Source organism: Oncorhynchus nerka, linkage group LG9a (assembly GCF_034236695.1).
Source record: "Oncorhynchus nerka isolate Pitt River linkage group LG9a, Oner_Uvic_2.0, whole genome shotgun sequence".
Taxonomy (NCBI): domain Eukaryota; kingdom Metazoa; phylum Chordata; class Actinopteri; order Salmoniformes; family Salmonidae; genus Oncorhynchus; species Oncorhynchus nerka.
In genome coordinates, this window is record NC_088404.1 from 46,043,485 (window position 1) to 46,071,415 (window position 27,931).

At 44.9% G+C, this 27,931-nt stretch overlaps 1 protein-coding gene across 1 annotated transcript; it reads right to left on the reverse strand.

Annotated features, from left to right (window-relative positions):
* On the reverse strand, positions 1–27,314 carry mov10l1 (Mov10 like RNA helicase 1). Its single transcript, XM_029668346.1, has 25 exons — positions 27,189–27,314; positions 26,701–26,828; positions 24,169–24,356; positions 16,915–17,077; positions 16,651–16,763; positions 16,047–16,234; positions 13,743–13,886; positions 6,503–6,907; positions 6,165–6,359; positions 5,682–5,796; positions 5,333–5,510; positions 5,111–5,181; positions 4,913–5,004; positions 4,251–4,309; positions 3,954–4,106; positions 3,578–3,759; positions 2,972–3,118; positions 2,755–2,876; positions 2,551–2,650; positions 2,263–2,409; positions 1,752–1,925; positions 1,220–1,369; positions 880–987; positions 418–650; positions 1–294 (listed from the first exon to the last, which is right to left on the reverse strand). Exons 2-25 carry the CDS (start codon positions 26,792–26,794, stop codon positions 270–272), a joined length of 3,546 nt encoding a protein of 1,181 aa, XP_029524206.1. The 5' UTR covers positions 26,795–26,828; positions 27,189–27,314; the 3' UTR covers positions 1–269.
* Positions 27,315–27,931: the final 617 nt, after the last annotated feature.

Here is a 27,931-nt window from a genome sequence, read left to right on the forward strand (position 1 = left end):
AAAGGTTTGTCATATTTATTACTGCCACCCAGTGGATGGCATGATAACAGCAACATACAGCAGTTAAGAAATGGGAGTGCATTCTCTTAATACATCTTTTACAAACCATTTCTCCATTTCCCACCGATTAAGACATATGCAGCCGACGGTATAGAATAACAAATGCAGAGAGCTAAGTCATCGTAATGTAAAGAATGAAAGAAGAAACTTGTATTTGAACATAATTGTACAGGTAGCAGTGGAGTGTCAGCGGTGGGGGCGGTGAACTCTCACTCCTCTTTCTCACTGGCAGCTCTGAGGAGAAACAGATGAATGTGTGTTATTACCGACAAATTAAAGCCACATCATGAAGCGTCTTGCTTGTACTCAAATTAAACGCTGTGTGTGTGTGTGGTGTATAATACACTCTAAACACACCGGTGTGCTGCCCTGAGACAGGTTGGGGGGTCACAGCCCAGGTAGGCCCCGTTCTCAAAACAATACTGGAGTAAAGCGGTGAAGCATGGGTCCTTGACGAGGATGTGCGGGTTGCCCACGACGATGAGCAGGGCTTTGGGCCGCGTGATGGCTACGTTGAAGCGCTTAGGGTTGGACAGGAATCCCAGTATGCTTTGCAGGTCGTTGCCCTGCACCAACTCATTTGCCCTCACCTGGAACAAGATGTCTTTTATTTAGATGTTTTAGGGTGAATTACAACTTCAATTCAGTCAATTTCAGCAAAGTGATATTCAGCTCATACAAAAGTGACACATTATTTCATATTTTTCAATTTCAGAATTGATTCCCTTAATTGAAAAGGAACGGAACCGAGACCCTGTAAAGGGAGGAATTAGTCAGAGTTCAATAATGAGTAGGACAGAGGAAAGATTGGAATATTACCGTGGACAAGATGATAACCAGAAACTCCTGTCCCTGGAACTCCTCCACAGAGCCCACCTTGATGTCAGACAGGCCCACCCGGTGGAGCAGCACACGGATCTTCTCCGACTGGAGAGGAGAGGTTCATGGTTCAGGGGTTCAGACCGGTGTTCAGAGTTGAGGGAAAACTGTACTACTGTGACAGAATGAGTCACTTTTTATGAGTTTTTGAGGCCTTTTAAATGTTAGCTTAATAGATATCGCCTTCTAGAGGCTTAGACTCTGGGGTGAACATCAAAACTAGCAGATTGACAAAACAGAATAGGACCAACCAGTGATGGCCGAAATGTGCACTACTAACCTGTTTCCTGTAGGGGGCAATGATGCCAATGTCACTAGCAGCTACAGGATTGTAGAGCTTCTTGGCCAGCTGGCAGCAGTACAGCATCACCTGTACCGCCTCTCCAGGGTTGAACCACGACGGGTTGTTGCCCTCCCTCATCTCTGTGCCCTAAGAGGGGGAATGGTGACTGGCATTATTGGTGTTCGACGTCAAGGTTTTGCTCTAACCAAAGAGGAAAACCCATATTTGTCAAAATGTTCAAAAACTGTCAGTGGTAAGCAAGGAGAGGAAACGCTGATTGTTTGAGAAACAGACTGGAAGAGGACAGGAGGATATGAGTATGTAAAGACGAGACTATTTAGAAAGAGGCCATGTCTTGAGTTCCTTTTGGGCAAGTTCTGCCTGCGACTATGGGACACAGGTCATGCTACCTTGTCCCTGACCTGCTGTCTGTCCCCACTCCTCTTTTACAACTGCGGATGTAAAAAGGGCTTTAAAAAATACATTCAATTGATTGACGAGAACAGGGAGTAAGAGACGGGGTCCTTACCCTGACTCCGTGGAAGATGAGGGGGAATCCCTTGGTTGGCAGACGGCTCCAGTGACAGAGGGAGTCCACTACGAGCCTCTGGGCCCTGACACACAGCTCCCCGTTGTAGAACAGTCTAGAGGGCAGGGCCAGGAGGGCCTCGTGGGAACGGTAGTTGTACACTAGCTTGGTCACCTGGAAGAGGAAGAAGAAAGGCCACCAGGAGAACGCGTCAACTGTGGTAGCATCTATTTACCACGCAGTCCTGTGTGGCTCAGTCGGTAGAGCTTGGTGATTGCAACACCAAGGGTCGTGGGCTTGATTTCCGCTGGGGATATCCATGAGTAAAATGCTTGCACACATGACTGTAGGTTATAAAACAAGTCTGCTAAATGGCATACATTATATTACAATGCAAGGGCAAAACATTGTGTAGAGAAACATGCAGAATTTGTATTCATAGTTGGTGGATTCACTATGCAGGATTTTAGTGATCATGGCACTGACAGGGATTGTGCGTGTGTCTACTCACCAGCACTGGGTTGTATCCGCCATTCTCTCTGGAGTACAGAGTGTTGGCCATCAGTCTCTCCAGCAGGGACATCCCCAGGCCGAACGCCTGCGCAAGCTTGGACTTCACAATTGGACCCAGCTGCCGGGGGTCTCCGGCCAGAACTATCTAAAGGATGGCGAGAGCAACAGAAAATATGACTCACTTCCTGATTAGGACGGGCAATGTCAGTTACGGGCAATGGGTTGCTTTCATCACAGTTACACCACTGTAGTAAGGATTGTAGATGTACTCGGTGTTCAATCTAACCTGTCCGTCTCTCTCTGACAGAAGCCCCAGAGGGATCCGTGCCTCTGGCTCCGTGGCTTGGCCAACCTCATCCAGAAACACATGGGTGAAATGACCCACACTGAGGAAACGCAGCAAAGAGACAATGACCTTAGATCAGGTTTACTACAGTTACGTTTCCTCTGGCGAGGGAGGTTAACACTGAACCCTATTACCCTCCCTCACCGCAGTCCAATCTGGTAGAACATGCCGGCGCTGGAGCAGGTGCTGACCACAATCCTGTGAAAGGAGGCGTGTCGGATGTCCTCCCCGGCCTGAGAGTACTGCCTTAGAACCTCCGGGATGGCCTATGGAGATACAGAGGGAAATGCGATACAGAGGCAGGAACCGGTCGGAAAAAATAGGACTGATGAAAGTCCTGCGGCGGCAATGGGTGCAGTACCTCTTCCTGTCGACCGGAGGCGTTGACGCGGGCCAGGCTGGCAGAGTTCAGGTACCCACTTTCATGGAGACGGATACAGACGAGGTCTGCAGCACTGTTGGAGGGAGTGCACACCAGCACACGACTACTGGGCAGGCGGTGATACACCTATGGGAGGAGGCCACTATTATTTATTCAGGGAACTAAAATGGAGGGAAACGGCTGTAAATAACCAAATACAAGAAACTTGATAGAGCTTGCCAGGTGCGATGGAATCGATGGAACATACTACAAGTGCAAACCCTGCTCATCAGACCGGCTGACCCAAACAGTCAAAACATTTGAAAGAAAACCAATCCTATATAAACCGGGGGTTTGGTTGTTTATTTTTCTCACTGCATTGTTGGGAAGGGTCCATAAGTAAGCATGTCACTGTTAGTCTACACCGGTTGTTTATGACGCATGTGACAATTAACATTTGATATCCATTGGGGTTAATTGCCTTCCTCAAGGGCATGTCGACAGATTTTACACTTAGTCGGCTCGGGGACTCAAACCAATTAACTTTTGGTTACTGGCCCAACGCTCTTAACCACTAGGATACCTCCCAGGTTGAGAGGTGTCTACCTGTAGTACGGACTCTATGAGCGTGATAGTCTTTCCTGTCCCTGGGGGTCCAAACAGGATGTACGGAGTGGGCCGACACTCCCCTGCCAGGATCCGCTTCACTGCCTCCCTCTGAGACGGGTTCAGCTGCTGGTTGAAAAACTGGCCTGGGTTAGGGATGGGTTTAGATGGCAGCCTGGAATCTGAGAGAATTAAAGAGGCTCAATACTCGTTCCCCTCTCCTTCACTGATCATTCATTCTGTCTCACAAATGTACTGAAGTGTCCTAGTTAGGACACGAGTTCTAATGCCCTTCAGGTTTATGACACTTCAGCAGCTGTAGTATACAGATCATCTCTGTGCTGTCAGAATGAAGGACTCCCAATGCTTATATCACCTGGTTTGGTTTGTGTGGCCTTTGAGACCATGTCAACGGAGACGCTTGACAGCTTCACCCCATCGGTTGTGAGGGTGCCCTCTTTCACCTCCTCTGGACCCCACTCTCCCGTCCATAGAGGGGCCTGAAGCATCACAGCTTTAGGGAAGAACACTGGGAAGAGAGGAGAAGACGCACAATCAGTGGTGGACCAGACAGGAAATAAACTTTCCAGGGGTTGGGGTGAGAGAAGAAGAAATAGTTGACTAAATACAACACATTTTGGAAATGGGATTGAGAGAAAAAAGCCAAGATCACCATTCTCTTCAAAGTGCTTGTTCTGGTCCAGTGCTAAGTGGCATCTCCTCATGGACAACCTGTCAACACAAACGTCACACATAATTCATATACTGTCAACGCAATCATCATACTTAATCCATATACTGTCAACACAAACATCACCATACATAATCCATATACTGTCAACACAAACATCATCATACATAATCCATATACTGTCAACACAAACATCACCATACATAATCCATATACTGTCAACACAAACATCACCATACATAATCCATATACTGTCAACACACACCATCACACATAATCCATATACTGTCAACACACACCATCACACATAATCCATATACTGTCAACACACATCACCATACATAATCCATATACTGTCAACACAAACATCATACATAATCCATATACTGTCAACACAAACATCATACATAATCCATATACTGTCAACAAACATCATACATAATCCATATACTGTCAACAAACATCATACATAATTCATATACTGTCAACGCAAACATCATCATACATAATCCATATACTGTCAACCTGTATACTGTCAACCTGTATACTGTCAACCTGTCACACGCCATCTATGCTAAAGGAACAGAGATCAACACTTAGTGACACAGAAAGGATCCTTCCTAGAACCAGGACAAGGCAGGTACCTGTTGAAGGTGAACTCAACATCTAGAGGCTCTCCCAGGTAGCCATGCTGAAACTCAGTGTTCACCCTCAGACTCACGTCCTCATCACTGATCTGTGGATATGGTCCACAAACAGTGTTCAGGTCAGTGTGAACAAAGCACAAGGAGAAATATCAGCGCGGCAAGCAAAACGCTAAGAAGATCAAAACCTGTGAGTACCTCTGTGACATAACCGATGTACTCCATCACCACGCCTCCACTGATTGGCTTCTTCAGTGCCACTCTGTCACCTGTAGAGCAGACAAAACACTATATCAAACATCTCAATTCAAGTATGGCTGACTCTGTGAAACGACACATTTCATTGTACCCATCTGGTGTGTGTGTGACAATCAAACGTTCCATTATTATTACAAGGCCAAATTAAGACTCAACAGATACCTATGAAGAGACTGGGCCTGCCCTCAGCCAGGCCAAGCACTTCTAGGTGCAGATAGACGGCGCCTCTCCTGAGGAGGGCTCCACTGATGCTGAACTCCCTGAGCTCGCTCTCAGCTTGTAGCTCCTCCAGCCACAGCAGGGACGAGAAACGGAGACGCATGTTGGCCGCCGACAGAGTCTGTCAGAAATAGAGGGAGATGAACTAATCCATTATTTTACACTGGAGGAGCAAAGGCCTCCATATCAAAATCCAGAGCGACTTTTCAATCAAAACCGAATTGGAGCCAGATTCCTGTAGGCTGGTGGGAACAAAGCATGTAATAGACGATAGAAGACTTCCTTCCCTTACCTCTCCAAGACATGGCTGGGCCACCAAAACGTCACGGTCGGCCTCCATACAGTCCCGTAGAGCCTGGGGCACCGGGTAGTTACCCAGGAAGTTAGGCAGGTGGCGCTTAATCAGCCTGTGAAATAAAAGAAGAATAGAAAGTCATAGGCTAGCGATTTTATCTAACTACACAGGAGGGGTGTAATTCTAACTACACAGGAGGGGGTGTAATTCTAACTACACAGGAGGGGGTGTAATTCTAACTACACAGGAGGGGTGTAAATACATCAATGTGGACCAAACTGTCATCATTCAACATGTCCAACATGGGTAGAGTAACTAGGTTCAGGGGAAAAAAACATTTGATTATAGAGAAAACGTTGGTGGACAGTATCACCAACTAGTCAAGATAATCGTCATTATTCTATAGGGAAATGTGGTTTGCAGGTAGGCCGAACATACCTACACAACACAGCACAGAGACACTATCAGGGTGTAGTTTACCGTTGAGGTGGATGTGCAGCCATCACAGTGACCACCTGGGCAGCCTGAGGAAGGGGCAGTGGGGCTGCTGGGCAGTAGGGAGCAAAGGGCTGGAGAAGACTCTCCTCTTTACTGCCTACTGTGACCTCCAGACGCCTCCCAATGGTGAAAGAGGGGAAGTGCAGGAGCAGCAGCTCCGCACAACGCCCCAAGTTCCTAGGGTAAAATGGAGGGATACATAATCAATGTTTTAAAAAACCTGAATCTTCAGAACAAATTGATTCAGTCAGATAATAGTGACACCACCAGAAAGACAACTATACCAGATTTGTATAGCAGCTAGCTAAAGCACGACTTACTTGGCTCGGCAGCCCACTTTCACAGATACCTTCTCCCCTGGTGCGATCTCCACGTCTCGCTTATCTGTCCGTATGGCAGGCTTGTGAACAGTGTCCTGATGTGCCTCACCAGTTTCTCCAACCACATCTCCATCTATCTCACTCATCTCCTTCCCATCACCATTGAGCAGTACAGTAGGCCCAGCAGACCCGGACTGCGGGTAGAGAGCGGGACCCACCATGGGAGTGTGCTTGCTGGATAGGCCCTGAATACCCCGATAGAGGATCTGTGTTAGAGCAGGAAGCTGTACAACACCCTTTCTCTGTCCCGGTGGGTCTGTCACAGTCCCTAGGTTGAACTGCTCCTCTGAGTCCCAGCCAGCAAACTCACAGCACTTCAGTCTATGGGTCTCAGAGCCTCGGTTCCTGTCAAGAGAAAAGAGAACAGAGCATTCGGAAAGTATCCAGACGCCTTCCCCTTTTTCCACATTGTTACGTTACAGCCTTATTCTAAAATGGATTACATAAAAAATAAACTAATCTACATACAATACCACATAATGACAAATCGAAAACAGGTCTTTAGACATCTTTGCCAATGTACTAAAAATAAAAAACTGATACCTTATTTACATAAAAGTATTCAGACCCTTTGCTATGAGAATCGAAATTGAGCTCAGGTGCATCCTGTTTCCATGGATCATCCTTGAGATGTTTCTACAACTTGAACACAGTGGCCTCTGAATACTTAAGGTATCAGTTTTTATTTTTTTATTAAATTAGCAAAAATGTCTAAAACCCTGTTTTCACTTTGGCATTATGCGGTATTATGTGTAACGTACAAAATGTGGAAAAAGTGAAGGGGTCTGAACACTTTCCGAATCCACTGTATATCTGGTACCACAGGAGGAAAGGTATCAACAATATCAAACGCATCGTTTCCATATGTTTTTTGCCATTCGCTCTGTTCCAGCCATTATTAAGAGTCGTCCTCTCGTCAGCAGCCTCCACTGTCTGGTGCTATCCCCAAGGTTTGGAAGGCGGCTAATCTACTCCCCCTTCAAAGCTGGTGACCCTTGTGGCCTACATATCTAAAAATCAACCAATTTCAAAACTTCCTTACCTAGCTAAAATATTAAAATCCTTGATTAATTCTCAGATCTTTCTTAGAACACATTTCATAGCTAAATGTACATCAGTTAGGTTTTAGACCAGGTCATTGCACTGCATCCCTAGTTATAAAAGTGGTTATTTGAATGGATAAAAAGCAACATTGTGCTGCCCTCTTCATTGACCTGTCAAAGGCCTTCGATACTATTGATCACTTACTAATTCAGAGGCTTTCCTCAAATTGGCTAGACCAGGCTGCATGTATCTGCAGCTCAAGGATGGAAAATTGCACAAGGTGCAACTTCGAAATTTGGTTGCGCATCAGCAGTTTCTCTCTTGTTATGTCAGTCACAGACAGTAACTCAATTAGCCCATGTCAGCTAACATTTTTTAGATTGGTAAAGTAGTTAAGCAGCCAGCTATCTAAACTAGTAGTAATAATGGTCAAATTAACGATTCGGGGGGGGGGGGGGGGGGCATGATTGTTAGTCACTCTCGCTCAGATAAATTACTAAAATCTGCAAACGTTTCTCTCTGCCTCATCGTAAAATGTGTAGAATTGCCGCAAACCTGCTTTAAAAAACTGCAACATTTTCTCTACGCCCATGGCAAAATGTGCAGACTTCTGGAAAGTTACTCTAAAACGTTCAATTTCTCGCTGCTGTCAAAAGGGGGGCCGCAAATATGTTTTGCTTGCACACACAACATTTTTGCTTAAAGCACCCAAAAAGCTAGGGTCAGCTCTGACAGTGGGTATGGATGTGAGTACAGACCCATGATGACCCCCATCAAAGATGCCCATCCTGTTGTAACTAGTTTACTTCACAGATAGAACTCAAATGTGTATTATTTGATGGTGTTAATTAAGTCAGGTTTTCTGGATATAAGGAAAGGTGTTGATTCTGGGTCCTGCATAGGGCTGGATGATCGGATTAATTCAAGTGGATGTTTTTGCGCAATATTCCAAATGTCTGTATTGATTTTATGAGCGTTTATGGCCGCTTGTTCTCGTCTTGTATTTTGGGTCGTCTCTTTCGCTCCTTCTGTGCTGTGTTCACCTCCCCATTTACCCCAGAGGTCTATATATAATGACGAGATGCACGCCTCCGCCATAACAATGGGAGTTGTCAAAGGCAGGCGACAACCTTAGGTCCAAAATAAGCCCATTGAAACACATTGGACCAATTTTAGCGTGAGTGAAACCTCTCACTTCGTCTTATCCTCTATGGTTTACACACAAACCAAGCCCTCGCCCTGCGTGACACGCCAACAAAGTTGAGAGCACATCTTCCTCCGACAAGCAGTTACATTTTCGATAGCCTAACGCCTGCTACAAGAACTTAGTCAGTATTAGGTCATGTGCATTATGCATGGTTCTAGATGCATATTTTTTTTCTACAAATGTTAAACTATTTGGATAAAATAAAGTTATTAGTGGGTCTTGTGGTTGTGGAAGGCTTATATTTAGCCTGGGTATAACTTCACAAGTCCTGAATTCATTTGATATGCTGTGTATTTGACCGTTAATTGTACAACGCCGCTTAGAGAACAATCATTATTTTATTTTTTAATTGAGAGACATATCCTGAATTGCCCACAAGTTTGAAAAAAATTGAGATATAGTCCTGTACTTCACCCTGTTTACATTAGCAATATTGACTTGTAACCACTTGTATACCGAGAATACTGTTGTGTATGGTATTGCCACCACGTTTGAACAGGCTCTATCTGAACCACTGTCAGCCTTCATTGTATTACAGACCTGAAATTAGTATTGAATGCAGTTAAAACTAAGTATATGTTGTTCTCTAGACATACAAATAACTGATGATTTAAGCATATGTACTTTAAAAATGGTGCCCATATTGATTATGTCCCTGCTTACAAATATCTGGGCATCTATACCGAAGAAAAGTATCAACACAACATGTAAAGTGTTGGGCTGAAATAAATGATCCCAGAAATGTTCCACAAAAAGCAGTGCCTTAGACCGCTGCGCCACTCGGGAAGGTCTATATGTTTACTTTTGATACTTTGGCATATTTTACAAATTACATTTACTTTTGATACTTAAGTATATTTGAAAACAAATACTTAGACTTTTACTCAAGTCGTATTTTACTGGGTGACTTTCACTTGAGTCATTTTCTAATAAGGTATCTTTACTTTTAATCAAGGATGACAATTGGGCACTTTTTCCACCACTGGATGCGCTCGTGCCAAAAGCGTATCTATACTTAACAAAAATATAAACTCGGCATGTAACGTGTTTGTACCATGTTTCATGAGCTGAAATAAAAGATTTCAGAAATGTTCCATAAGCACCAAAAGCTTATTTCTCTCAAAATGTTGTGCACAAATTTGTTTACATCCCTGTTGGTGAGCATTTCTCCTTTGCCAAGATATGCCACTCCTATCAGGTGTGGCATATCAAGAAGCTGATTATAAAAGATATCTATATATATATATATATATATATATATATATATATATATAAGATATGCCACGCAGGGTCATTAGGTTTAGTACTCATCACTGCATGGTTGGCCCTCTGAAAAACCTTATTGGTTTTTTACAACCGTGTTTTCTTTCTGCTTGCATTTGCATTTTGATGTGTTTATTTCTGTGATTTGTGTCATTCAGGGCTCACCTGATGAAATAAAAAAGGTTAAATATGTCTCACAATAAAATGATATTCAGAGAGTCTTGATCGGACAATGGTCCAAAAAATTGTGCTTAAATATTATTACAGTGCGTTTGGGAAGTATTCAGACCCATTTACTTTTTGTTACATTACAGCCTTATTCTAAAATGGATTAATAGTGACTCCCCATCCCGCATGAGGGAGCGTAATCATCGACTGACACTAATTAGTATAACGTAACGGACATAAAATATTCCTAGAAAATATTCCTATTCATGAAAATCACAAGTGAAATATGTTGAGACACAGCTTAGCCTTTTGTTAATCACCCTGTCATCTCAGTTTTCCAAAATATGCTTTACAGCCAAAGCTAGACAAGCAATTTGTGTAAGTTTATCGATAGCCTAGCATAGCATTTTGTCCAGATAGCAGCAGGTAACTTGGTCAACTTGGTCACGGAAATCAGAAAAGCAATCGAAATTAAATCATTTACCTTTGATGAGCTTCGGATGTTTCACTCACGAGACTCCCAGTTAGATAGCCAAGGTTCCTTTTTTCCAAAAATATTATTTTTGTAGGCGAAATAGCTCAGTTTGTTCTTCACGTTTGGCTGAGAAATCGCCCGGAAATTGCAGTCACGAAAACACTGAAAAATATTCCAAATTAGCTCCATAATATCGACAGAAACATGGCAAACGTTGTTTATAATCAATCCTCAAGGTGTTTTTCAAATATCTATTCGATAATATATCCACCGGGACAATTTTTTAGTAGGGCCGATTGGAAGAATGGCTACCTCTGTATTTTACGCGAGAATCACTCTGGGAACCATCAGGTGACCAGTTGCGCAATGTAGCCGCTTACGGGTATTCTTCAACATAAATGCGAAAAACTACATCACAATGCTGTAAACACCTTGGGGAATATGGAGAAAGGAGAAAAAGTAATCTGGTTGATAGCCCATTCACTGCTCAATAGGGACACATTGGAACGCAGCACTTTCAAAACATGAGGCACTTCCGGATTGGATTTTTCTCAGGCTTTCGCCTGCAATATCAGTTGTTATACTCACAGACAATATTTTTTACAGTTTTGGAAACTTTAGAGTGTTTTCTATCCTAAGCTGTCAATTATATGCATATTCTAGCATCTGGTCCTGACAAAATATCCCTTTTACTACGGGAACGTTATTTTTCCAAAAATGAAAATACTGCCCCCTAGTCACAAAAGGTGAACGTTTTTTTTCCCCTCACGGTATCCTGGGAGGTCTACCCCGGGGGTTTGTGATAGAGGGGAGGTGTGTGCCGCGACGTTGGCTCCCTCTGCTGGGAGTACCTGTGCTGGGCACCCCGACGGCAATAATTAGGGGGAGTGTTACTCACTATTTTTTGTAAGGGGACCACTTTGAGATGAGACAGAGGGCCGCACAGATCTTTATTTGTTGTACTTTTTATTCCAATATTATCAATTGAGAGCAAATTTAGAGCACATGCAATTGATTTGATGTACAGCACAAATATATACATACACACATCAAATAGGCTACATCACATGTATTAGACCCATATTAAGGGTTACCTCAGTAGTTGGATGAGCAAAAATGGTCCCTTCTGCTCCTTGACTGAATTCCTTCTAAATGTATAGTCTGTTGTTGCTATTCTTGTGAGCCAATCCAGGTGTGCATTGGTCAGTCTGTTTCTCTGCTTTAGTTTCACAATGTTCATTGTTGAAAATGTTGCACACTGCTTTAGAAGTGGATACTCTGTGTCTGACACAAGGCTCCAGAAATGGGTAACACATGATCTTAGTTCACCCTACAATGTGTCATAGGCCTGCAGCTCCACTATCTCACTCTCTATTCCAGCACGGTCAGGACAGAGGGTTGTGATGACTGGGGTCAGAGATGACAGTAGCACATGAAAAGGGGTTCTCAATGATGTTGTACTCCATGAATCTTTACTCAAACTCCAAATTCAACTCCAACACACGAACAAATGCATCATAGCTTAAATGTGGCAGGATGTCAGGGTTGGATGTGGTGACTGCTCTGAGGTTTGGGAAATGAACAAACTATCAGGTATGAACAGTGTGGTGATTTTATGTTGAAACGCTGTGACCACACGCAGCATTTTGCCCAGAGTTTTAGCTTTCCCTTGGAGCTGGAGATACACTGTGTTCAGGTGGCAGGTGATGTCAGTTTAAAAAAAATAGCCAGCTTTAATATCCAGTGTGGATCATCCAGCTCTGGCTCCTCTCTCTCCTTGCTTGCAACAAATTCACAGATTTGAGGGTGGAGAGAAAGAAATCTTTCAAAAACTCTGCCACGAGACAGCCATCTCACCTCATTGTGAAATATCAAGTTGCCATATTCTGTCTGGTATTCCTCCAGTAACTGGTGGAATTGCCGGTGATTCAGTGCCCTCGCAATAATAAATGTTCACCACGAGCACGACTTGCTGCATCACATTCTGTAAGTCACAATCTTTGAGTTTAGCCACAAGTGCTTCCTGATGAATGATACAATGAAACATAACAAATTTGGGAATATCCTCTCTTTTTCTCATCAGGCCTATGAGTCCCTTCTCCTTCCCTCGTATGTTTGGGCCACCGGCAGTGCACATAGTTGCCAGATTTGACCGGTCAATATTATTAACAGCAAAAAATGTAACAATGGCTTTCAGAATATCCTCTCCTAGTGTTTGTCCCTGAAGGGGCAGTAAACCTAAAAGTTTCTCTCGGAACGACTCGTTTTGAGGGAAGCGGATCCAAACACATAATTGGGCAATGTCACTTACATCAGTGCTTTCGTCAAGCGCAATACTAAAACACGGCGCCACGGATCTGTCAGTAATCAGTTGCTTAGCGATGTCCTCGCTGATGTCTTTTATGCATCGTGTTATGGTCGAGTCGCAGTCCCTTATGTGTTCTTAAGGACCTTCAATGCTGCTGAAATGTTTTAGTCCCTTTCCCCAGATCTGTGCCTCGACACAGTCCTGTCTCGGAGCTCTACGGACAACTCCTTCGACCTCATGGCTTAGTCTTTGCTCTGACATGCACTGTCAACTGTGGGATCTTATATAGACAGGTGGGTGTCTTTCCAAATCATGTCCAATCAATTGAATTTACCACAGGTGGACTCCAATCAAGTTGTAGAAACATCTCAAGGATGATCAATGGAAACAGGATGCACCCGAGCTCAATTTAGAGTTTCATAGCAAAGGGTCTGAATACTTGTTTGAATAAATTAGCAAAAATGTCTAAACCTGTTTTCGCTTTGTCATTATTGGGTATTGTTTGTAGACTGATGAGTAAAACATTTTGTAAAATTATTTTTAGAATAAGAATGAAATGTAACAAAAGTTGAAAAAAAAAAGAAGGGATCCGAGTACCTTCCGAATGCACTGTAAAACAAACACATTTCTACAAAAGCCTTCATCAGGGTATTTACAGATTTACAGGGTAGTTCTCTCTCATTTAAGACAAGTAGACACTCCATGGCTGACTCACTGTATCCAGACAACCAGCTCCCGGCTCTCTCCCAGCAGCAGAACCCCAAAGTGTGTCTTGTCGCCAACCACCAGGCCCCCCTTGTCCTCCAGGAGACTATTGATCTCCGCCTCTGGGACGGACCTGTTATTGACAGTATTCATACTGTTGGAGGAAAAAGACCAGAGGTAATGGTGTAGGTTAGTGGCCCAAGTCCTAATTCATTATCAGCCTTTAATACCATATGAATTCCTCCTGAGATTTCACCCAACATACATGGTGGAATTCTGATAATGCCATGAGACCATCATAGGTTATTTAATTGATACAAGGGTTTGTGTGTGTAGCAGTGGGAAATGTATTAATTCACTGATCATTGTCTAGGGCCTATTTTTGTAACGAATTGTGTTGGCTGGTAGCCGGGCACAGAGCCCTCCAGCTGAACTGTTTGTGGTTATTTACCTGTGTTGGCTGGGAGCCGGGCACAGAGCCCTCCAGCTGAACTGTTTGTGGTTATTTACCTGTGTTGGCTGGGAGCCGGGCACAGAGCCCTCCAGCTGAACTGTTTGTGGTTATTTACCTGTGTTGGCTGGTAGCCATGCCAGAGCCCTCCAGCTTTACTTTGTGGTTATTTACCTGTGTTGGCTGGTAGCCATGCCAGAGCCCTCCAGCTTTACTTTGTGGTTATTTACCTGTGTTGGCTGGTAGCCATGCCAGAGCCCTCCAGCTGAACTGTTTGTGGTTATTTACCTGTGTTGGCTGGTAGCCATGCCAGAGCCCTCCAGCTGAACTGTTTGTGGTTATTTACCTGTGTTGGCTGGTAGCCATGCCAGAGCCCTCCAGCTGAACTGTTTGTGGTTATTTACCTGTGTTGGCTGGTAGCCGGGCACAGAGCCCTCCAGCTGAACTGTTTGTGGTTATTTACCTGTGTTGGCTGGGAGCCGGGCACAGAGCCCTCCAGCTGAACTGTTTGTGGTTATTTACCTGTGTTGGCTGGGAGCCGGGCACAGAGCCCTCCAGCTGAACTGTTTGTGGTTATTTACCTGTGTTGGCTGGTAGCCATGCCAGAGCCCTCCAGCTTTACTTTGTGGTTATTTACCTGTGTTGGCTGGTAGCCATGCCAGAGCCCTCCAGCTTTACTTTGTGGTTATTTACCTGTGTTGGCTGGTAGCCATGCCAGAGCCCTCCAGCTGAACTGTTTGTGGTTATTTACCTGTGTTGGCTGGTAGCCATGCCAGAGCCCTCCAGCTGAACTGTTTGTGGTTATTTACCTGTGTTGGCTGGTAGCCATGCCAGAGCCCTCCAGCTGAACTGTTTGTGGTTATTTACCTGTGTTGGCTGGTAGCCATGCCAGAGCCCTCCAGCTGAACTGTTTGTGGTTATTTACCTGTGTTGGCTGGTAGCCATGCCAGAGCCCTCCAGCTGAACTGTTTGTGGTTATTTACCTGTGTTGGCTGGTAGCCATGCCAGAGCCCTCCAGCTGAACTGTTTGTGGTTATTTACCTGTGTTGGCTGGTAGCCATGCACAGAGCCCTCCAACAGAACTGTTTGTGGTTATTTACCCGTGTTGGCTGGTAGCCATGCACAGAGCCCTCCAACAGAACTGTTTGTGGTTATTTACCTGTGTTGGCTGGTAGCCATGCACAGAGCCCTCCAGCTGAACTGTTTGTGGTTATTTACCTGTGTTGGCTGGTAGCCGGGCACAGAGCCCTCCAGCTGAACTGTTTGTGGTTATTTACCTGTGTTGGCTGGTAGCCATGCACAGAGCCCTCCAGCTGAACTGTTTGTGGTTATTTACCTGTGTTGGCTGGTAGCCATGCACAGAGCCCTCCAACAGAACTGTTTGTGGTTATTTACCTGTGTTGGCTGGTAGCCATGCCAGAGCCCTCCAGCTGAACTGTTTGTGGTTATTTACCTGTGTTGGCTGGTAGCCATGCACAGAGCCCTCCAGCTGAACTGTCTGTGGTTATTTACCTGTGTTGGCTGGTAGCCATGCCAGAGCCCTCCAGCTGAACTGTTTGTGGTTATTTACCTGTGTTGGCTGGTAGCCATGCCAGAGCCCTCCAGCTGAACTGTCTGTGGTTATTTACCTGTGTTGGCTGGTAGCCATGCACAGAGCCCTCCAACAGAACTGTTTGTGGTTATTTACCTGTGTTGGCTGGTAGCCATGCACAAAGCCCTCCAGCTGAACTGTCTGTGGTTATTTACCTGTGTTGGCTGGTAGGCATGCACAGAGCCCTCCAGCTGAACTGTTTGTGGTTTTTACCTGTGTTGGCTGGTAGCCATGCACAGAGCCCCCCAGCTGAACTGTTTGTGGTTATTTACCTGTGTTGGCTGGTAGCCATGCACAGAGCCCTCCAGCAGTAGAAGGACTGGCTGCTCTCCACAACCACCAGGCTGACCATGTCCCCAGGGGAGGGACGGTACCCGGCTGGGAGTAGTAGGTTGTCCAGGCTGAAGAACACACTGTCCTCCACCACGCCGCTGCTACCAAACACACTGGACACACGCACCTGGGTAGGGTGGGGGTATGGGGGGAGAGTGTGTGTGCAGAGAAGGAAGTGAGACTAGACCTTCAATGCTGCAGAAATGTTTTTAGTCCCCTTCCCCAGATCTGTGCCTCGACACAATCCTGTCCCGGAGCTCTACGGACAATTCCTTCGACCTCATGGCTTGGTTTTTGCTCTGACATGCACTGTCAACTGTGGGACCTTATATAGACAGATGTGTGCCTTTCCAAATCAGAAGGGGGTGAGACTAACAGTTTGTATCGTCACATTAATGTGGACTTGACGGTGATAATTGGACTACAGATCAAAGTCCATGGGCACGAAACATGTAGGTACTGCAATGTTGCCATGTCTTCAGTGAGGTAAAGTTGAAATGCCATTTGCAAGGAATGAATGAATGAAGTTCTAGAGGGACTGACCTGGTCCATGCGGCGGTAGCGTAAGGGGGACACAGACCGGGCCTGGCTGCTCCACTGGGTGGGACTAATAAAGTACTGGGCCTGGACCCAGTCCCCTTTCATGGGTTCAAAACCTGATGGACAGGAGCAAGGAATTGAAAAAAAGGAAGCATAGAATAGGACATTAAAGGCTAAACGGGTATAGCATCTGGGACAGCTTGGCAGCATAGAAATAGAATAGTAGAACATAAATAGGAGTAAATCTATTTTGATTGTTGACAATACCATCACAAAGAGCTTCTCGTGGAAAAAAAGTGGTCTGATTGATGAAGCCACCGTCCCGGTCACATGACGTCACAGTACCAATCAGAGGACGGAGCTGGTTGCTGTCTGCCTCCAGGGAGGCTCCTCCCCCTCCTTCCTCCCAGGCATCAGCGTTCTTCTCCACCTGAGGAATGGAATGGCCACAGTTGTCACCACAGAACATAGTATGCATGTGTCTCTATTAGAGGTCGACCGTTATGATTTTTCAACGCCGATACCGATACAGATTATTGGAGGACCAAAAAAAGCGGATACCGATTTTTTAAATGTATTTGTAATAATGACAATTACAACAATACTGAACAAACACTTATTTTAACTTAATATAATACATCAATAAAAATCTATTTAGCCTCAAATAAATAATGAAAAATGTTCAATTTGCTTTAAATAATGGAAAAACAAAGTGTTGGAGAAGAAAGTAAAAGTGCAATATGTGCCAAGTAAAAAAGCTAACGTTTAAGTTCCTTGCTCAGAACATGAGAACATATGAAAACTGGTGGTTACTTTTAACATGAATTTTCAATATTCCAAGGTAAAAGGTTGAAGTTTGTCGGTTGTAGTTATTTTAGGAATTATAGGACTATTTCTCTCTATACCATTTGTATTTCATTAACCTTTTGACTATTGGATGTTCTTATAGGCACTTTAGTATTGCCAGTGTAACAGTAAAGCTTCCATCCCTCTCCTCGCTCCTCCCTGGGCTCGAACCAGGAACACAACGACAACAGCCACCCTCGAAGCAGCGTTACACATGCAGAGCAAGGGGAACAACCACTCTATTCGCTATCTATTAGCTAACGCTATTAGCGCACACCCCGCTAACTAGCTAGCCATTTGACATCGGTTACACCAGCCTAATCTCGGGAGTTGATAGGCTTGAAGTCATAAACAGTGCAATGCTTGACGCACAACGAAGAGCTGCTGGCAAAACGCACAAAAGTGCTGTTTGAATGAATGCTTACGAGCCTGCTGCTGCCTACCACCGCTCAGTCAGACTGCTCTATCAAATCATAGACTTAGTTATAACATAATAACACACAGAAATACGAGCCGTAGGTCATTAGGCATCTGCACTCGGTCCGCAGGTAGTATTACATTTCATTACATTTCATTACATTTCATTATAGTACAACGGTTTGATTTGTCTAATCTTATCAATTTCTTCTTAGCTAGCTACACAGCCGTCTTTGTATCATAGATAATTGCGTAATTATCGTATTTCGTCGTCCTAACGCAGTCTACACTGCCCTGCAGCTAGCCAGCTAGCTAACGTCCACCGTTAGCTAGTCCACCGTCTACCGATTAGCAGCACAACTATTACACTCAACTGAACGACTTGATTAGTGTAGTGTTAGCTAGCTACATAGTTGTCTTTGCTGTCTTCGTACCCAAGATAATTGTGTAGTTTAGAGTGTGTAGTTTTATGTCGTCCTTAACATAGGAGACTCTGCTAGCTAGCCAACAGCTAGCCAACGTCTACCGAACAGAACTTCTGCACTCAACAATCCGGTCGCATTTCGCTTCGCTCCACAGGTAGTATCACATTTTTCATTTCATTTCATTACAGTACAACGGCTTGATTTGTTTGATCGTAGCTAGCTACATAGCTAGCTACATAGCCGTCTTTGTATCAAAGATAATTGTGTAGTCTAGAGCGATTTCCTAGGTTAGTTAGCCAGCTATTGTCGTTCTTTTAACGCAACGTAACGTAATCAACACTGCTAGCTAGCCAGCTAGCCCCGAATAGCAGCACAGTAGAAACTATTACACTCAACGGAACGACTTGATTAGTGTAGTGTCAACAACGCAGCCAATGCCAACTAGCCTACTTCAGCAGTACTGTATCATTTTAATCATTTTAGTCAATAAGATTCTTGCTACGTAAGCTTAACTCTCTGAACACTCGTGACGTGTAGTCCACTTGTCATTCCAATCTCCTTTGCATTAGCGTAGCCTCTTGTGTAGCCTGTCAACTATGTGTCTGTCTATCCCTGTTCTCTCCTCTCTGCACAGACCATACAAACGCTCCACACCGCGTGGCCGCGGCCACCCTAATCTGGTGGTCCCAGCGTGCACGACCCACGTGGAGTTCCAGGTCTCCGGTAGCCTCTGGAACTGCCGATCTGCGGCCAACAAGGCAGAGTTCATCTCCGCCTATGTCTCCCTCCAGTCCCTCGACTTCTTGGCACTGACGGAAACATGGATCACCACAGACAACACTGCTACTCCTACTGCTCTCTCTTCGTCTGCCCACGTGTTCTCGCACACCCCGAGAGCTTCTGGTCAGCGGGGTGGTGGCACCGGGATCCTCATCTCTCCCAAGTGGTCATTCTCTCTTTCTCCCCTTACCCATCTGTCTATCGCCTCCTTTGAATTCCATGCTGTCACAGTTACCAGCCCTTTCAAGCTTAACATCCTTATCATTTATCGCCCTCCAGGTTCCCTCGGAGAGTTCATCAATGAGCTTGATGCCTTGATAAGCTCCTTTCCTGAGGACGGCTCACCTCTCACAGTTCTGGGCGACTTTAACCTCCCCACGCCTACCTTTGACTCATTCCTCTCTGCCTCCTTCTTTCCACTCCTCTCCTCTTTTGACCTCACCCTCTCACCTTCCCCCCTACTCACAAGGCAGGAAATACGCTCGACCTCATCTTTACTAGATGCTGTTCTTCCACTAACCTCGTTGCAACTCCCCTCCAAGTCTCCGACCACTACCTTGTATCCTTTTCCCTCTCGCTCTCATCCAACACTTCCCACACTGCCCCTACTCGGATGGTATCGCGCCGTCCCAACCTTCGCTCTCTCTCCCCCGCTACTCTCTCCTCTTCCATCCTATCATCTCTTCCCTCTGCTCAAACCTTCTCCAACCTATCTCCTGATTCTGCCTCCTCAACCCTCCTCTCCTCCCTTTCTGCATCCTTTGACTCTCTATGTCCCCTATCCTCCAGGCCGGCTCGGTCCTCCCCTCCCGCTCCGTGGCTCGACGACTCATTGCGAGCTCACAGAACAGGGCTCCGGGCAGCCGAGCGGAAATGGAGGAAAACTTCTGCGGACCTGACATCCTTTCACTCCCTCCTCTCTACATTTTCCTCTTCTCTCTCTGCTGCTAAAGCCACTTTCTACCACTCTAAATTCCAAGCATCTGCCTCTAACCCTAGGAAGCTCTTTGCAACCTTCTCCTCCCTCCTGAATCCTCCTCCCCTCCCCCTCCTCCCTCTCTGCAGATGACTTCGTCAACCATTTTGAAAAGAAGGTCGACGACATCCGATCCTCGTTTGCTAAGTCAAACGACACCGCTGGTTCTGCTCACACTGCCCTACCCTGTGCTCTGACCTCTTTCTCCCCTCTCTCTCCAGATGAAATCTCGCGTCTTGTGACGGCCGGCCGCCCTACAACCTGCCCGCTTGACCCTATCCCCTCCTCTCTTCTCCAGACCATTTCCGGAGACCTCCTCCCTTACCTCACCTCGCTCATCAACTCATCCCTGACCGCTGGCTACGTCCCTTCCGTCTTCAAGAGAGCGAGAGTTGCACCCCTTCTGAAAAAACCTACACTCGATCCCTCCGATGTCAACAACTACAGACCAGTATCCCTTCTTTCTTTTCTCTCCAAAACTCTTGAACGTGCCGTCCTTGGCCAGCTCTCCCGCTATCTCTCTCAGAATGACCTTCTTGATCCAAATCAGTCAGGTTTCAAGACTAGTCATTCAACTGAGACTGCTCTTCTCTGTATCACGGAGGCGCTCCGCACTGCTAAAGCTAACTCTCTCTCCTCTGCTCTCATCCTTCTAGACCTATCGGCTGCCTTCGATACTGTGAACCATCAGATCCTCCTCTCCACCCTCTCCGAGTTGGGCATCTCCGGCGCGGCCCACGCTTGGATTGCGTCCTACCTGACAGATCGCTCTTACCAGGTGGCGTGGCGAGAATCCGTCTCCACACCACGTGCTCTCACCACTGGTGTCCCCCAGGGCTCTGTTCTAGGCCCTCTCCTATTCTCGCTATACACCAAGTCACTTGGCTCTGTCATAACCTCACATGGTCTCTCCTATCATTGCTATGCAGACGACACACAATTAATCTTCTCCTTTCCCCCTTCTGATGACCAGGTGGCGAATCGCATCTCTGCATGTCTGGCAGACATATCCGTGTGGATGACGGATCACCACCTCAAGCTGAACCTCGGCAAGACGGAGCTGCTCTTCCTCCCGGGGAAGGACTGCCCGTTCCATGATCTCGCCATCACGGTTGACAACTCCATTGTGTCCTCCTCCCAGAGCGCTAAGAACCTTGGCGTGATCCTGGACAACACCCTGTCGTTCTCAACTAACATCAAGGCGGTGGCCCGTTCCTGTAGGTTCATGCTCTACAACATCCGCAGAGTACGACCCTGCCTCACACAGGAAGCGGCGCAGGTCCTAATCCAGGCACTTGTCATCTCCCGTCTGGATTACTGCAACTCGCTGTTGGCTGGGCTCCCTGCCTGTGCCATTAAACCCTACAACTCATCCAGAACGCCGCAGCCCGTCTGGTGTTCAACCTTCCCAAGTTCTCTCACGTCACCCCGCTCCTCCGCTCCCTCCACTGGCTTCCAGTTGAAGCTCGCATCCGCTACAAGACCATGGTGCTTGCCTACGGAGCTGTGAGGGGAACGGCACCTCAGTACCTCCAGGCTCTGATCAGGCCCTACACCCAAACAAGGGCACTGCGTTCATCCACCTCTGGCCTGCTCGCCTCCCTACCACTGAGGAAGTACAGTTCCCGCTCAGCCCAGTCAAAACTGTTCGCTGCTCTGGCCCCCCAATGGTGGAACAAACTCCCTCACGACGCCAGGACAGCGGAGTCAATCACCACCTTCCGGAGACACCTGAAACCCCACCTCTTTAAGGAATACCTAGGATAGGATAAAGTAATCCCTCTCACCCCCCCTCCCCCTGAAAAGATTTAGATGCACTACTGTTCCACTGGAGGTCATAAGGTGAATGCACCAATTTGTAAGTCGCTCTGGATAAGAGCGTCTGCTAAATGACTTAAATGTAATGTTAAATGTCATTAATATGGTCGAATCCGGAAACTATCTCGAAAATAAGAAGTTTATTCTTTCAGTGAAATACGGAACCTTTACGTATTTTATCTAAGGGGTGGCATCCATTAGTCTAAATATTCCTGTTTCATTGCACAACCTTCAATGTTATGTCATAATTACGTAAAATTCTGGCAAATTAGGTGGACCAAACTGTTGCATATACACGGACTCTGCGTGCAATGAACGCAAGAGAAGTGACACAATTTCACCCGGTTAATATTGCCTGCTAACCTGGATTACTTTTAGCTAAATATGCAGCTTTAGAAATATATACTTCTGCGTATTGATTTTAAGAAAGGCATTGATGTTCATGGTTTGGTACACATTGGAGCAACGATACGCACCGCATCTATTATATGCAACGCAGGACACGCTAGATAAACTAGTAATATCATCAACCATGTGTAGTTAACTAGTGATTATGATTGATTGATTGTTTTAATATAAGTTTAATGCTAGCTAGCAACTTACCTTGGCTTACTGCATTCACGTAAAAGGCAGTCACCTCATGGATTGCAATTAGAGGCAGGTGGTTAGAGCATTGGACTAGTTAACCGTAAGGTTGCAAGATTGAATCCCCCGAGCTGACAAGGTGAAAATCTGTCATTCTGCCCCTGAACGAGGCAGTTAACCCACTGTTCCTAGGCAGTCATTGAAAATAAGAATGTGTTCTTAACTGACTTGCCTAGTTAAATAAAAATTCAATAAAGGTAACAAAAAAAACAAAAACAAAAATTTATAGCAAAATCGGTGTCCAAAAATACCGATTTCCGATTGTTATGAAAACTTGAAATCGGCCCTAATTAATCAGCCATTCCGATTAATCGGTCGACCTCTAGTTGCAACACATGACAACAACATGGTAGCAACACAACATTACAATATCATGGTAGCAATAACATGGCAGAAGCACAACATGGGAGAAACATTATTGGGCACAGACAACAGCACAAAGGGCAAGAAGGTAGAGACAACAATACATCACGCAAAGCAGCCACAACTGGCAGTAAGTTTCCATGATTAAGTCTTTGAATAAAAATAACATATTGTAAAAAAAGACATTGTTGAAACCTATAGTCGTTTCTAGAGCCTGACCTATTATCGGTTGACCGATATTAAATCGGCTGATATTAGCCTTTTACAGATGTATTTGTATCAGATATATTTAATCCTCCGAAAAGGACCAATATAAGATGGAGAGAAAACACACCAAAATCCCCGTCCCCATCATAGACTGACTTTTTGTAAAGAGGGTGCTCTTTACATGGCAATAAGCCTATCTTTCCCTAGAGCGCTACAGCAAGACTCAACACTATTCTCCAACGCAACTACACCAGTCAGAGAGGAGAGTGAAGTTACTGCTTCTACAGTGAGTGCTGAGTAGATAGAAGCTTGCCAGCTCAATAAAGTGCAAAAAATACACACTGGCCATATACTGTTACGTAAAGTGTCATGGTAGGGTGTTGTGACAAACAATGGATGCTATGCCCAAATGTAAAGCAAGCAGAATGTTCTACTCTGTGGTAATATTATCTTTACAGCCCTTTAGTGAAGACTGCAAAATCTGGAGTGTTATATTTGCTCTTTGCCAAGGGTATTCCTCAAGCTCTGTCATTCAAATATTTTCCGAGACACAAAAAAAACATAGGTTACAAAGTAGTGCTTCATAGCTACGCTTGGATGCATGTGTTGTCACCTGTCAGGGACTGGTGCAAATTCACTTTTCGCCAACCCCGTTTCCATGACGAGTGCTAGCTAGCTAGCTAGCCAGCTAACTACCTGTGAGTGTACTTGACGCCATTCACATTAATGTTCTTTCCTCAAATGTAAGAAATCAGCTTTCTGAGTATCTTTATAGGCCTGTTGAAAGCACAATCCTTGCAGACGTTTTTATTTTATTATTATACTATAAGAAAAATATGCAGATATTGTATATTATATTTCCAGTCTAAAATCGGACCAAAAATCTCACATCAGTCGGGCTCTAGTCATTTCACCCGGCAATTGAAATAAAGGCCAGGATAAGAAGTAAGAAACCAATTTAAATAGTGAGACCCAGCCAGGTCTCATCTCCGTAGATAACAAAACCATACTGGTTAAAGTAAGGTCTTGGTCAAAGTGTCTCACCCTCAGTGCTTTCCACCCTCCTTGGGCACTATCTCGTACTGCAAGGCCGTTGACTGCATCCCCGACTCTGAGCGGCACGCCACCCAGCACCTCTCCAGTGGTGAAGTAGACATCATCGTCGATCATGCCGTAGTCCTGACACAGCAGGGTCACCACGCCGCAGCGCAGGTTGCGGACCTCCTCCATCGCTGACACACAAAAGATTATGATTGGTCATTGATCATTGCATTGAAAAACTTAGTGGCAAGAAAAAGTATGTGAACCCTTTGGAAGTACCTGGATTTCTGCAAAAATTAGTCATCAAATTTGATCTGATCATCTAAGCCACAACAATAGACAAACAAAGTGCTTAAACTAATAACACACAATTTGTATTTTTCTTGTCTATATTGAATACATCATTTACACATTCACAGTGTAGGCTGGAAAATGTATAGGCCCCTTGGGGGCACAGTACGGCCCACGAGACTGTTGTTTACCCCCAATTTCGTGGTTTGGTAGTTACAGTCTTGTCCCATCCCTGCAACTCCCATTCGGACTCAGGAGAGGCGAAGGTCGAGAGCCATGCGTCCTCTGAAACACGAACCAGCCAAGCAGCACTGCTTCTTGACACAATGTCCGCTTAACCTGGAAGCCAGCCACACCAATGTGTTGGAGGAAACACCGTACACCTGGCGACCGTGTCAGTGTGCACGCCCCCGGCCCGCCACAGGAGCCACTAGAGCGCGATGGGACAAGGAAATCTCTGCCTGCCAAACCCTCACGACGCCAATTGTGCGCCGCCTTATGGGTCTCCCAGTCACGACCAGCTGTGAAACAGACTGGGATCAAACCTAGGTCTGTAGTGACGCGATGCAGTGCCTTAGACTGCTGCACCACTCGGGAGGCCCCCGCAAATTGATTAACAAACAATTGGTCCCTCAAAATGCAGCCCTCCATTGACTTTCAAAATCCCAATGTGGCCCTCGAGCCAAAAAGTTTGCCCACCCCTGTCCTAGGCTAATGATTTCTCAAAAAGCTAATTGGAGTCAGGAGTCAGCTAATCTGAATCAATGAGATGAGATTGGAATGTTGGTTAGAGCTGCCTTGCCCTATTAAAAAAAAACTCACAATTTGAGTTTGCTATTCACAAGAAGCATTGCCTGATGTGAACCATGCCTCGAACAAAGAGTTCTTAGAAGACCTAAGATTAAGAATTGTTGTCTTGCATACAGCTGGAAAGGGTTACAAAAGTATCTCTAAAAGCCTTGATGTTTATCAGGCCACAATAAGACAAATTGTATATAAATAGAGAAAGTTCAGCACTGTTGCTACTCTCCCTAGGAGTGGCCATCCTGCAAAGATGACAGTGCAGAATGCTCAATGAGGTTAAGAAGAATCCTAGAGTGTCAGCTAAAGACTGGGCATCTCTGGAACATGCTAACATCTGACGAGTCTACGATATGTGAAACACTAAAACAAGAATGGTGTTCATGGGAGGACGCCACAGAAGAAGCCACTGCTGTCCAAAAAAAACATTGCTGCACGTCTGAAGTTTGCAAAAGCGCACCTGGATGTTTCACAGCACTACTGGCAAAATAGTCTGAACAGATGAAATTACAGTTGAGTTGTTTGAAAGGAACAAAAACACTATGTGTGGAGAAAGAAAAGGCACAGCACACCAACATCAAAACCAGTATGGTGGAGGGAGCATCATGGTTTGGGGCTGCTTTACTGCCTGGACAGCTTGCTATCAGCAACAGAAAAATGAGTTCCCAAGTTCATCAAGACATTTTGCAGGAGAATGTTAGGCTATCTGTTCGCCAATTGAAGCTCAACAGAAGTTGGGTGATGCAAAAGGACAACAACCCAAAACACAGAAATCAACAACAGAATGGCTTCAACAGAAGAAAATACACCTTCTGAAGTGGCACAGTCAGAGTCCTGACCTCAACCTGATTGAGATGCTGTGGCTTGACCTCGAGAGCGGTTCCCACCAGACATCCCAAGAATATTGCTTAACTGAAACAGTTTTGTAAAGATGAATGAGTCAAAATTCCTCCTGACAGTTGTACAGGTCTGATCCGCAACTACAGAAAACATTTGGTTGAGGTTATTGCTGCCAAAGGAGGGTCTACCAGTTATTAAATCCAAGAGTTCACATACTTTTTCCACTCTGCACTGTGAATGTTTACACTGTGTTCAATAAAGACATAAACGTGTAACTGTTTGTTATTCGTGTAAGCAGACTGTGTTTGTATTGTTTTGACCTAGATGAAGATAGGACATTTTATGACCAATTTATGCACAAATCCAGGTATTTCCAAAGGGTTCACTACTTTTTCTCGTCACTGTAACTGTCAAGTTTTTTTAAACTAAATCAGAGATTTGACACAGAAAAGTAATTCCTTTGAGAACAGGTGGGTTGTAGCCACTGGCAATGTTGGATCGATCACATTCTGGGATTTATAGCACTCATTTGCTGTCGACTGAAACAGGACAGGTGCATTGAGAAGCTGTCAGGCTGCTTGGTGAGCTCATTTGAAGACTTACCTGCGCCATATAACCCATCCACTTCAGCCTCCTCTACCTTTCTCCATAGTGGGGCCAGCAACTTGGCTATCACACACTGCACTGCTGTTACCATGTCTGCAAGTAGCTAGATGCTGAAGGTGGTGCTACTGTAAATGAGGGCAGAGGGGAAAACAAAACAATGTGACTGGTGGTTTGTCAAACTCATTTACATAAGTGTGGCCACTATTGCACTTGATTGCTTTATCGGTCATGCAACGCATTGCACTTGATAGCTAATACAATTGCCGTTGCATCTCATTTATTAGCACGCTAATGTTGCCAGCTATGCGAACAGTAGCTAGTTGTGACTGACATTATGCTTCCACAACTCGTCTTTATTGCAGGTTTGTAGCTATTTAAACGTGATGAAAATACAACACGGTGCATAACCTAACTAATAACATAACATAACCTAACTAATAAAATATTGCTTTATTCCTGAGAAATTGTTGTACAAGGCAACATACCTCTGTTGCAGCAAATTGCTCTTCGTAAATGTGTTCACTTGCTGCTTTCTCACACACGCGACTAAAAAGATGTAATTGCGTGCGCGCACACGGACACCTTTCCTCAAATAGTCCCGCCAACTCGAACGTTAGCAAGAGCTTTGAAAAAAAGGTCTGTCCCTATCTGGCGTCCCGCGGTTGATTCGGTTTGCCCCCCAAAGTTATCTGAGCAAAACATTATTATTTTTAGGGGGGACATACCATTTTTTTTAAACTCTAACACCATGATATCAGCTTCAAGTGATTTCAATTTTGGAAATCTGTTCCAAAGTATTCCCCGCATAATATAGAGAATTTATCCCACTCCAGCAAAATGTCGTTGAAAAGACGACTGTGCCAGACGTCCAATCGACGTTCGGTTTTGGTTGAAATTGAAAACATAATTTCAATGTATTTGCACACACATGTGCACAGTATCAGAAATTGGTCTATGTACAATTTTATTAATAATCACACAATCACTCCAGCTTTATTTGCAACATTCAAGTGCTAATTAACTGTATTCCACTACTGAAGAAGCATTAATAACCTACTCATATTTCAAACATCCAGCATGACAAAATATACATTTGTATTTTTTCTATGCCTCACCATTAAGTGAATTATTGCCAATACATATTAACAAATGGGTTTCCATTCAGTTTTGATATTTCATATTTACATTTCATGTAACATTGACACTGAACAAAAATATAAACGTAACA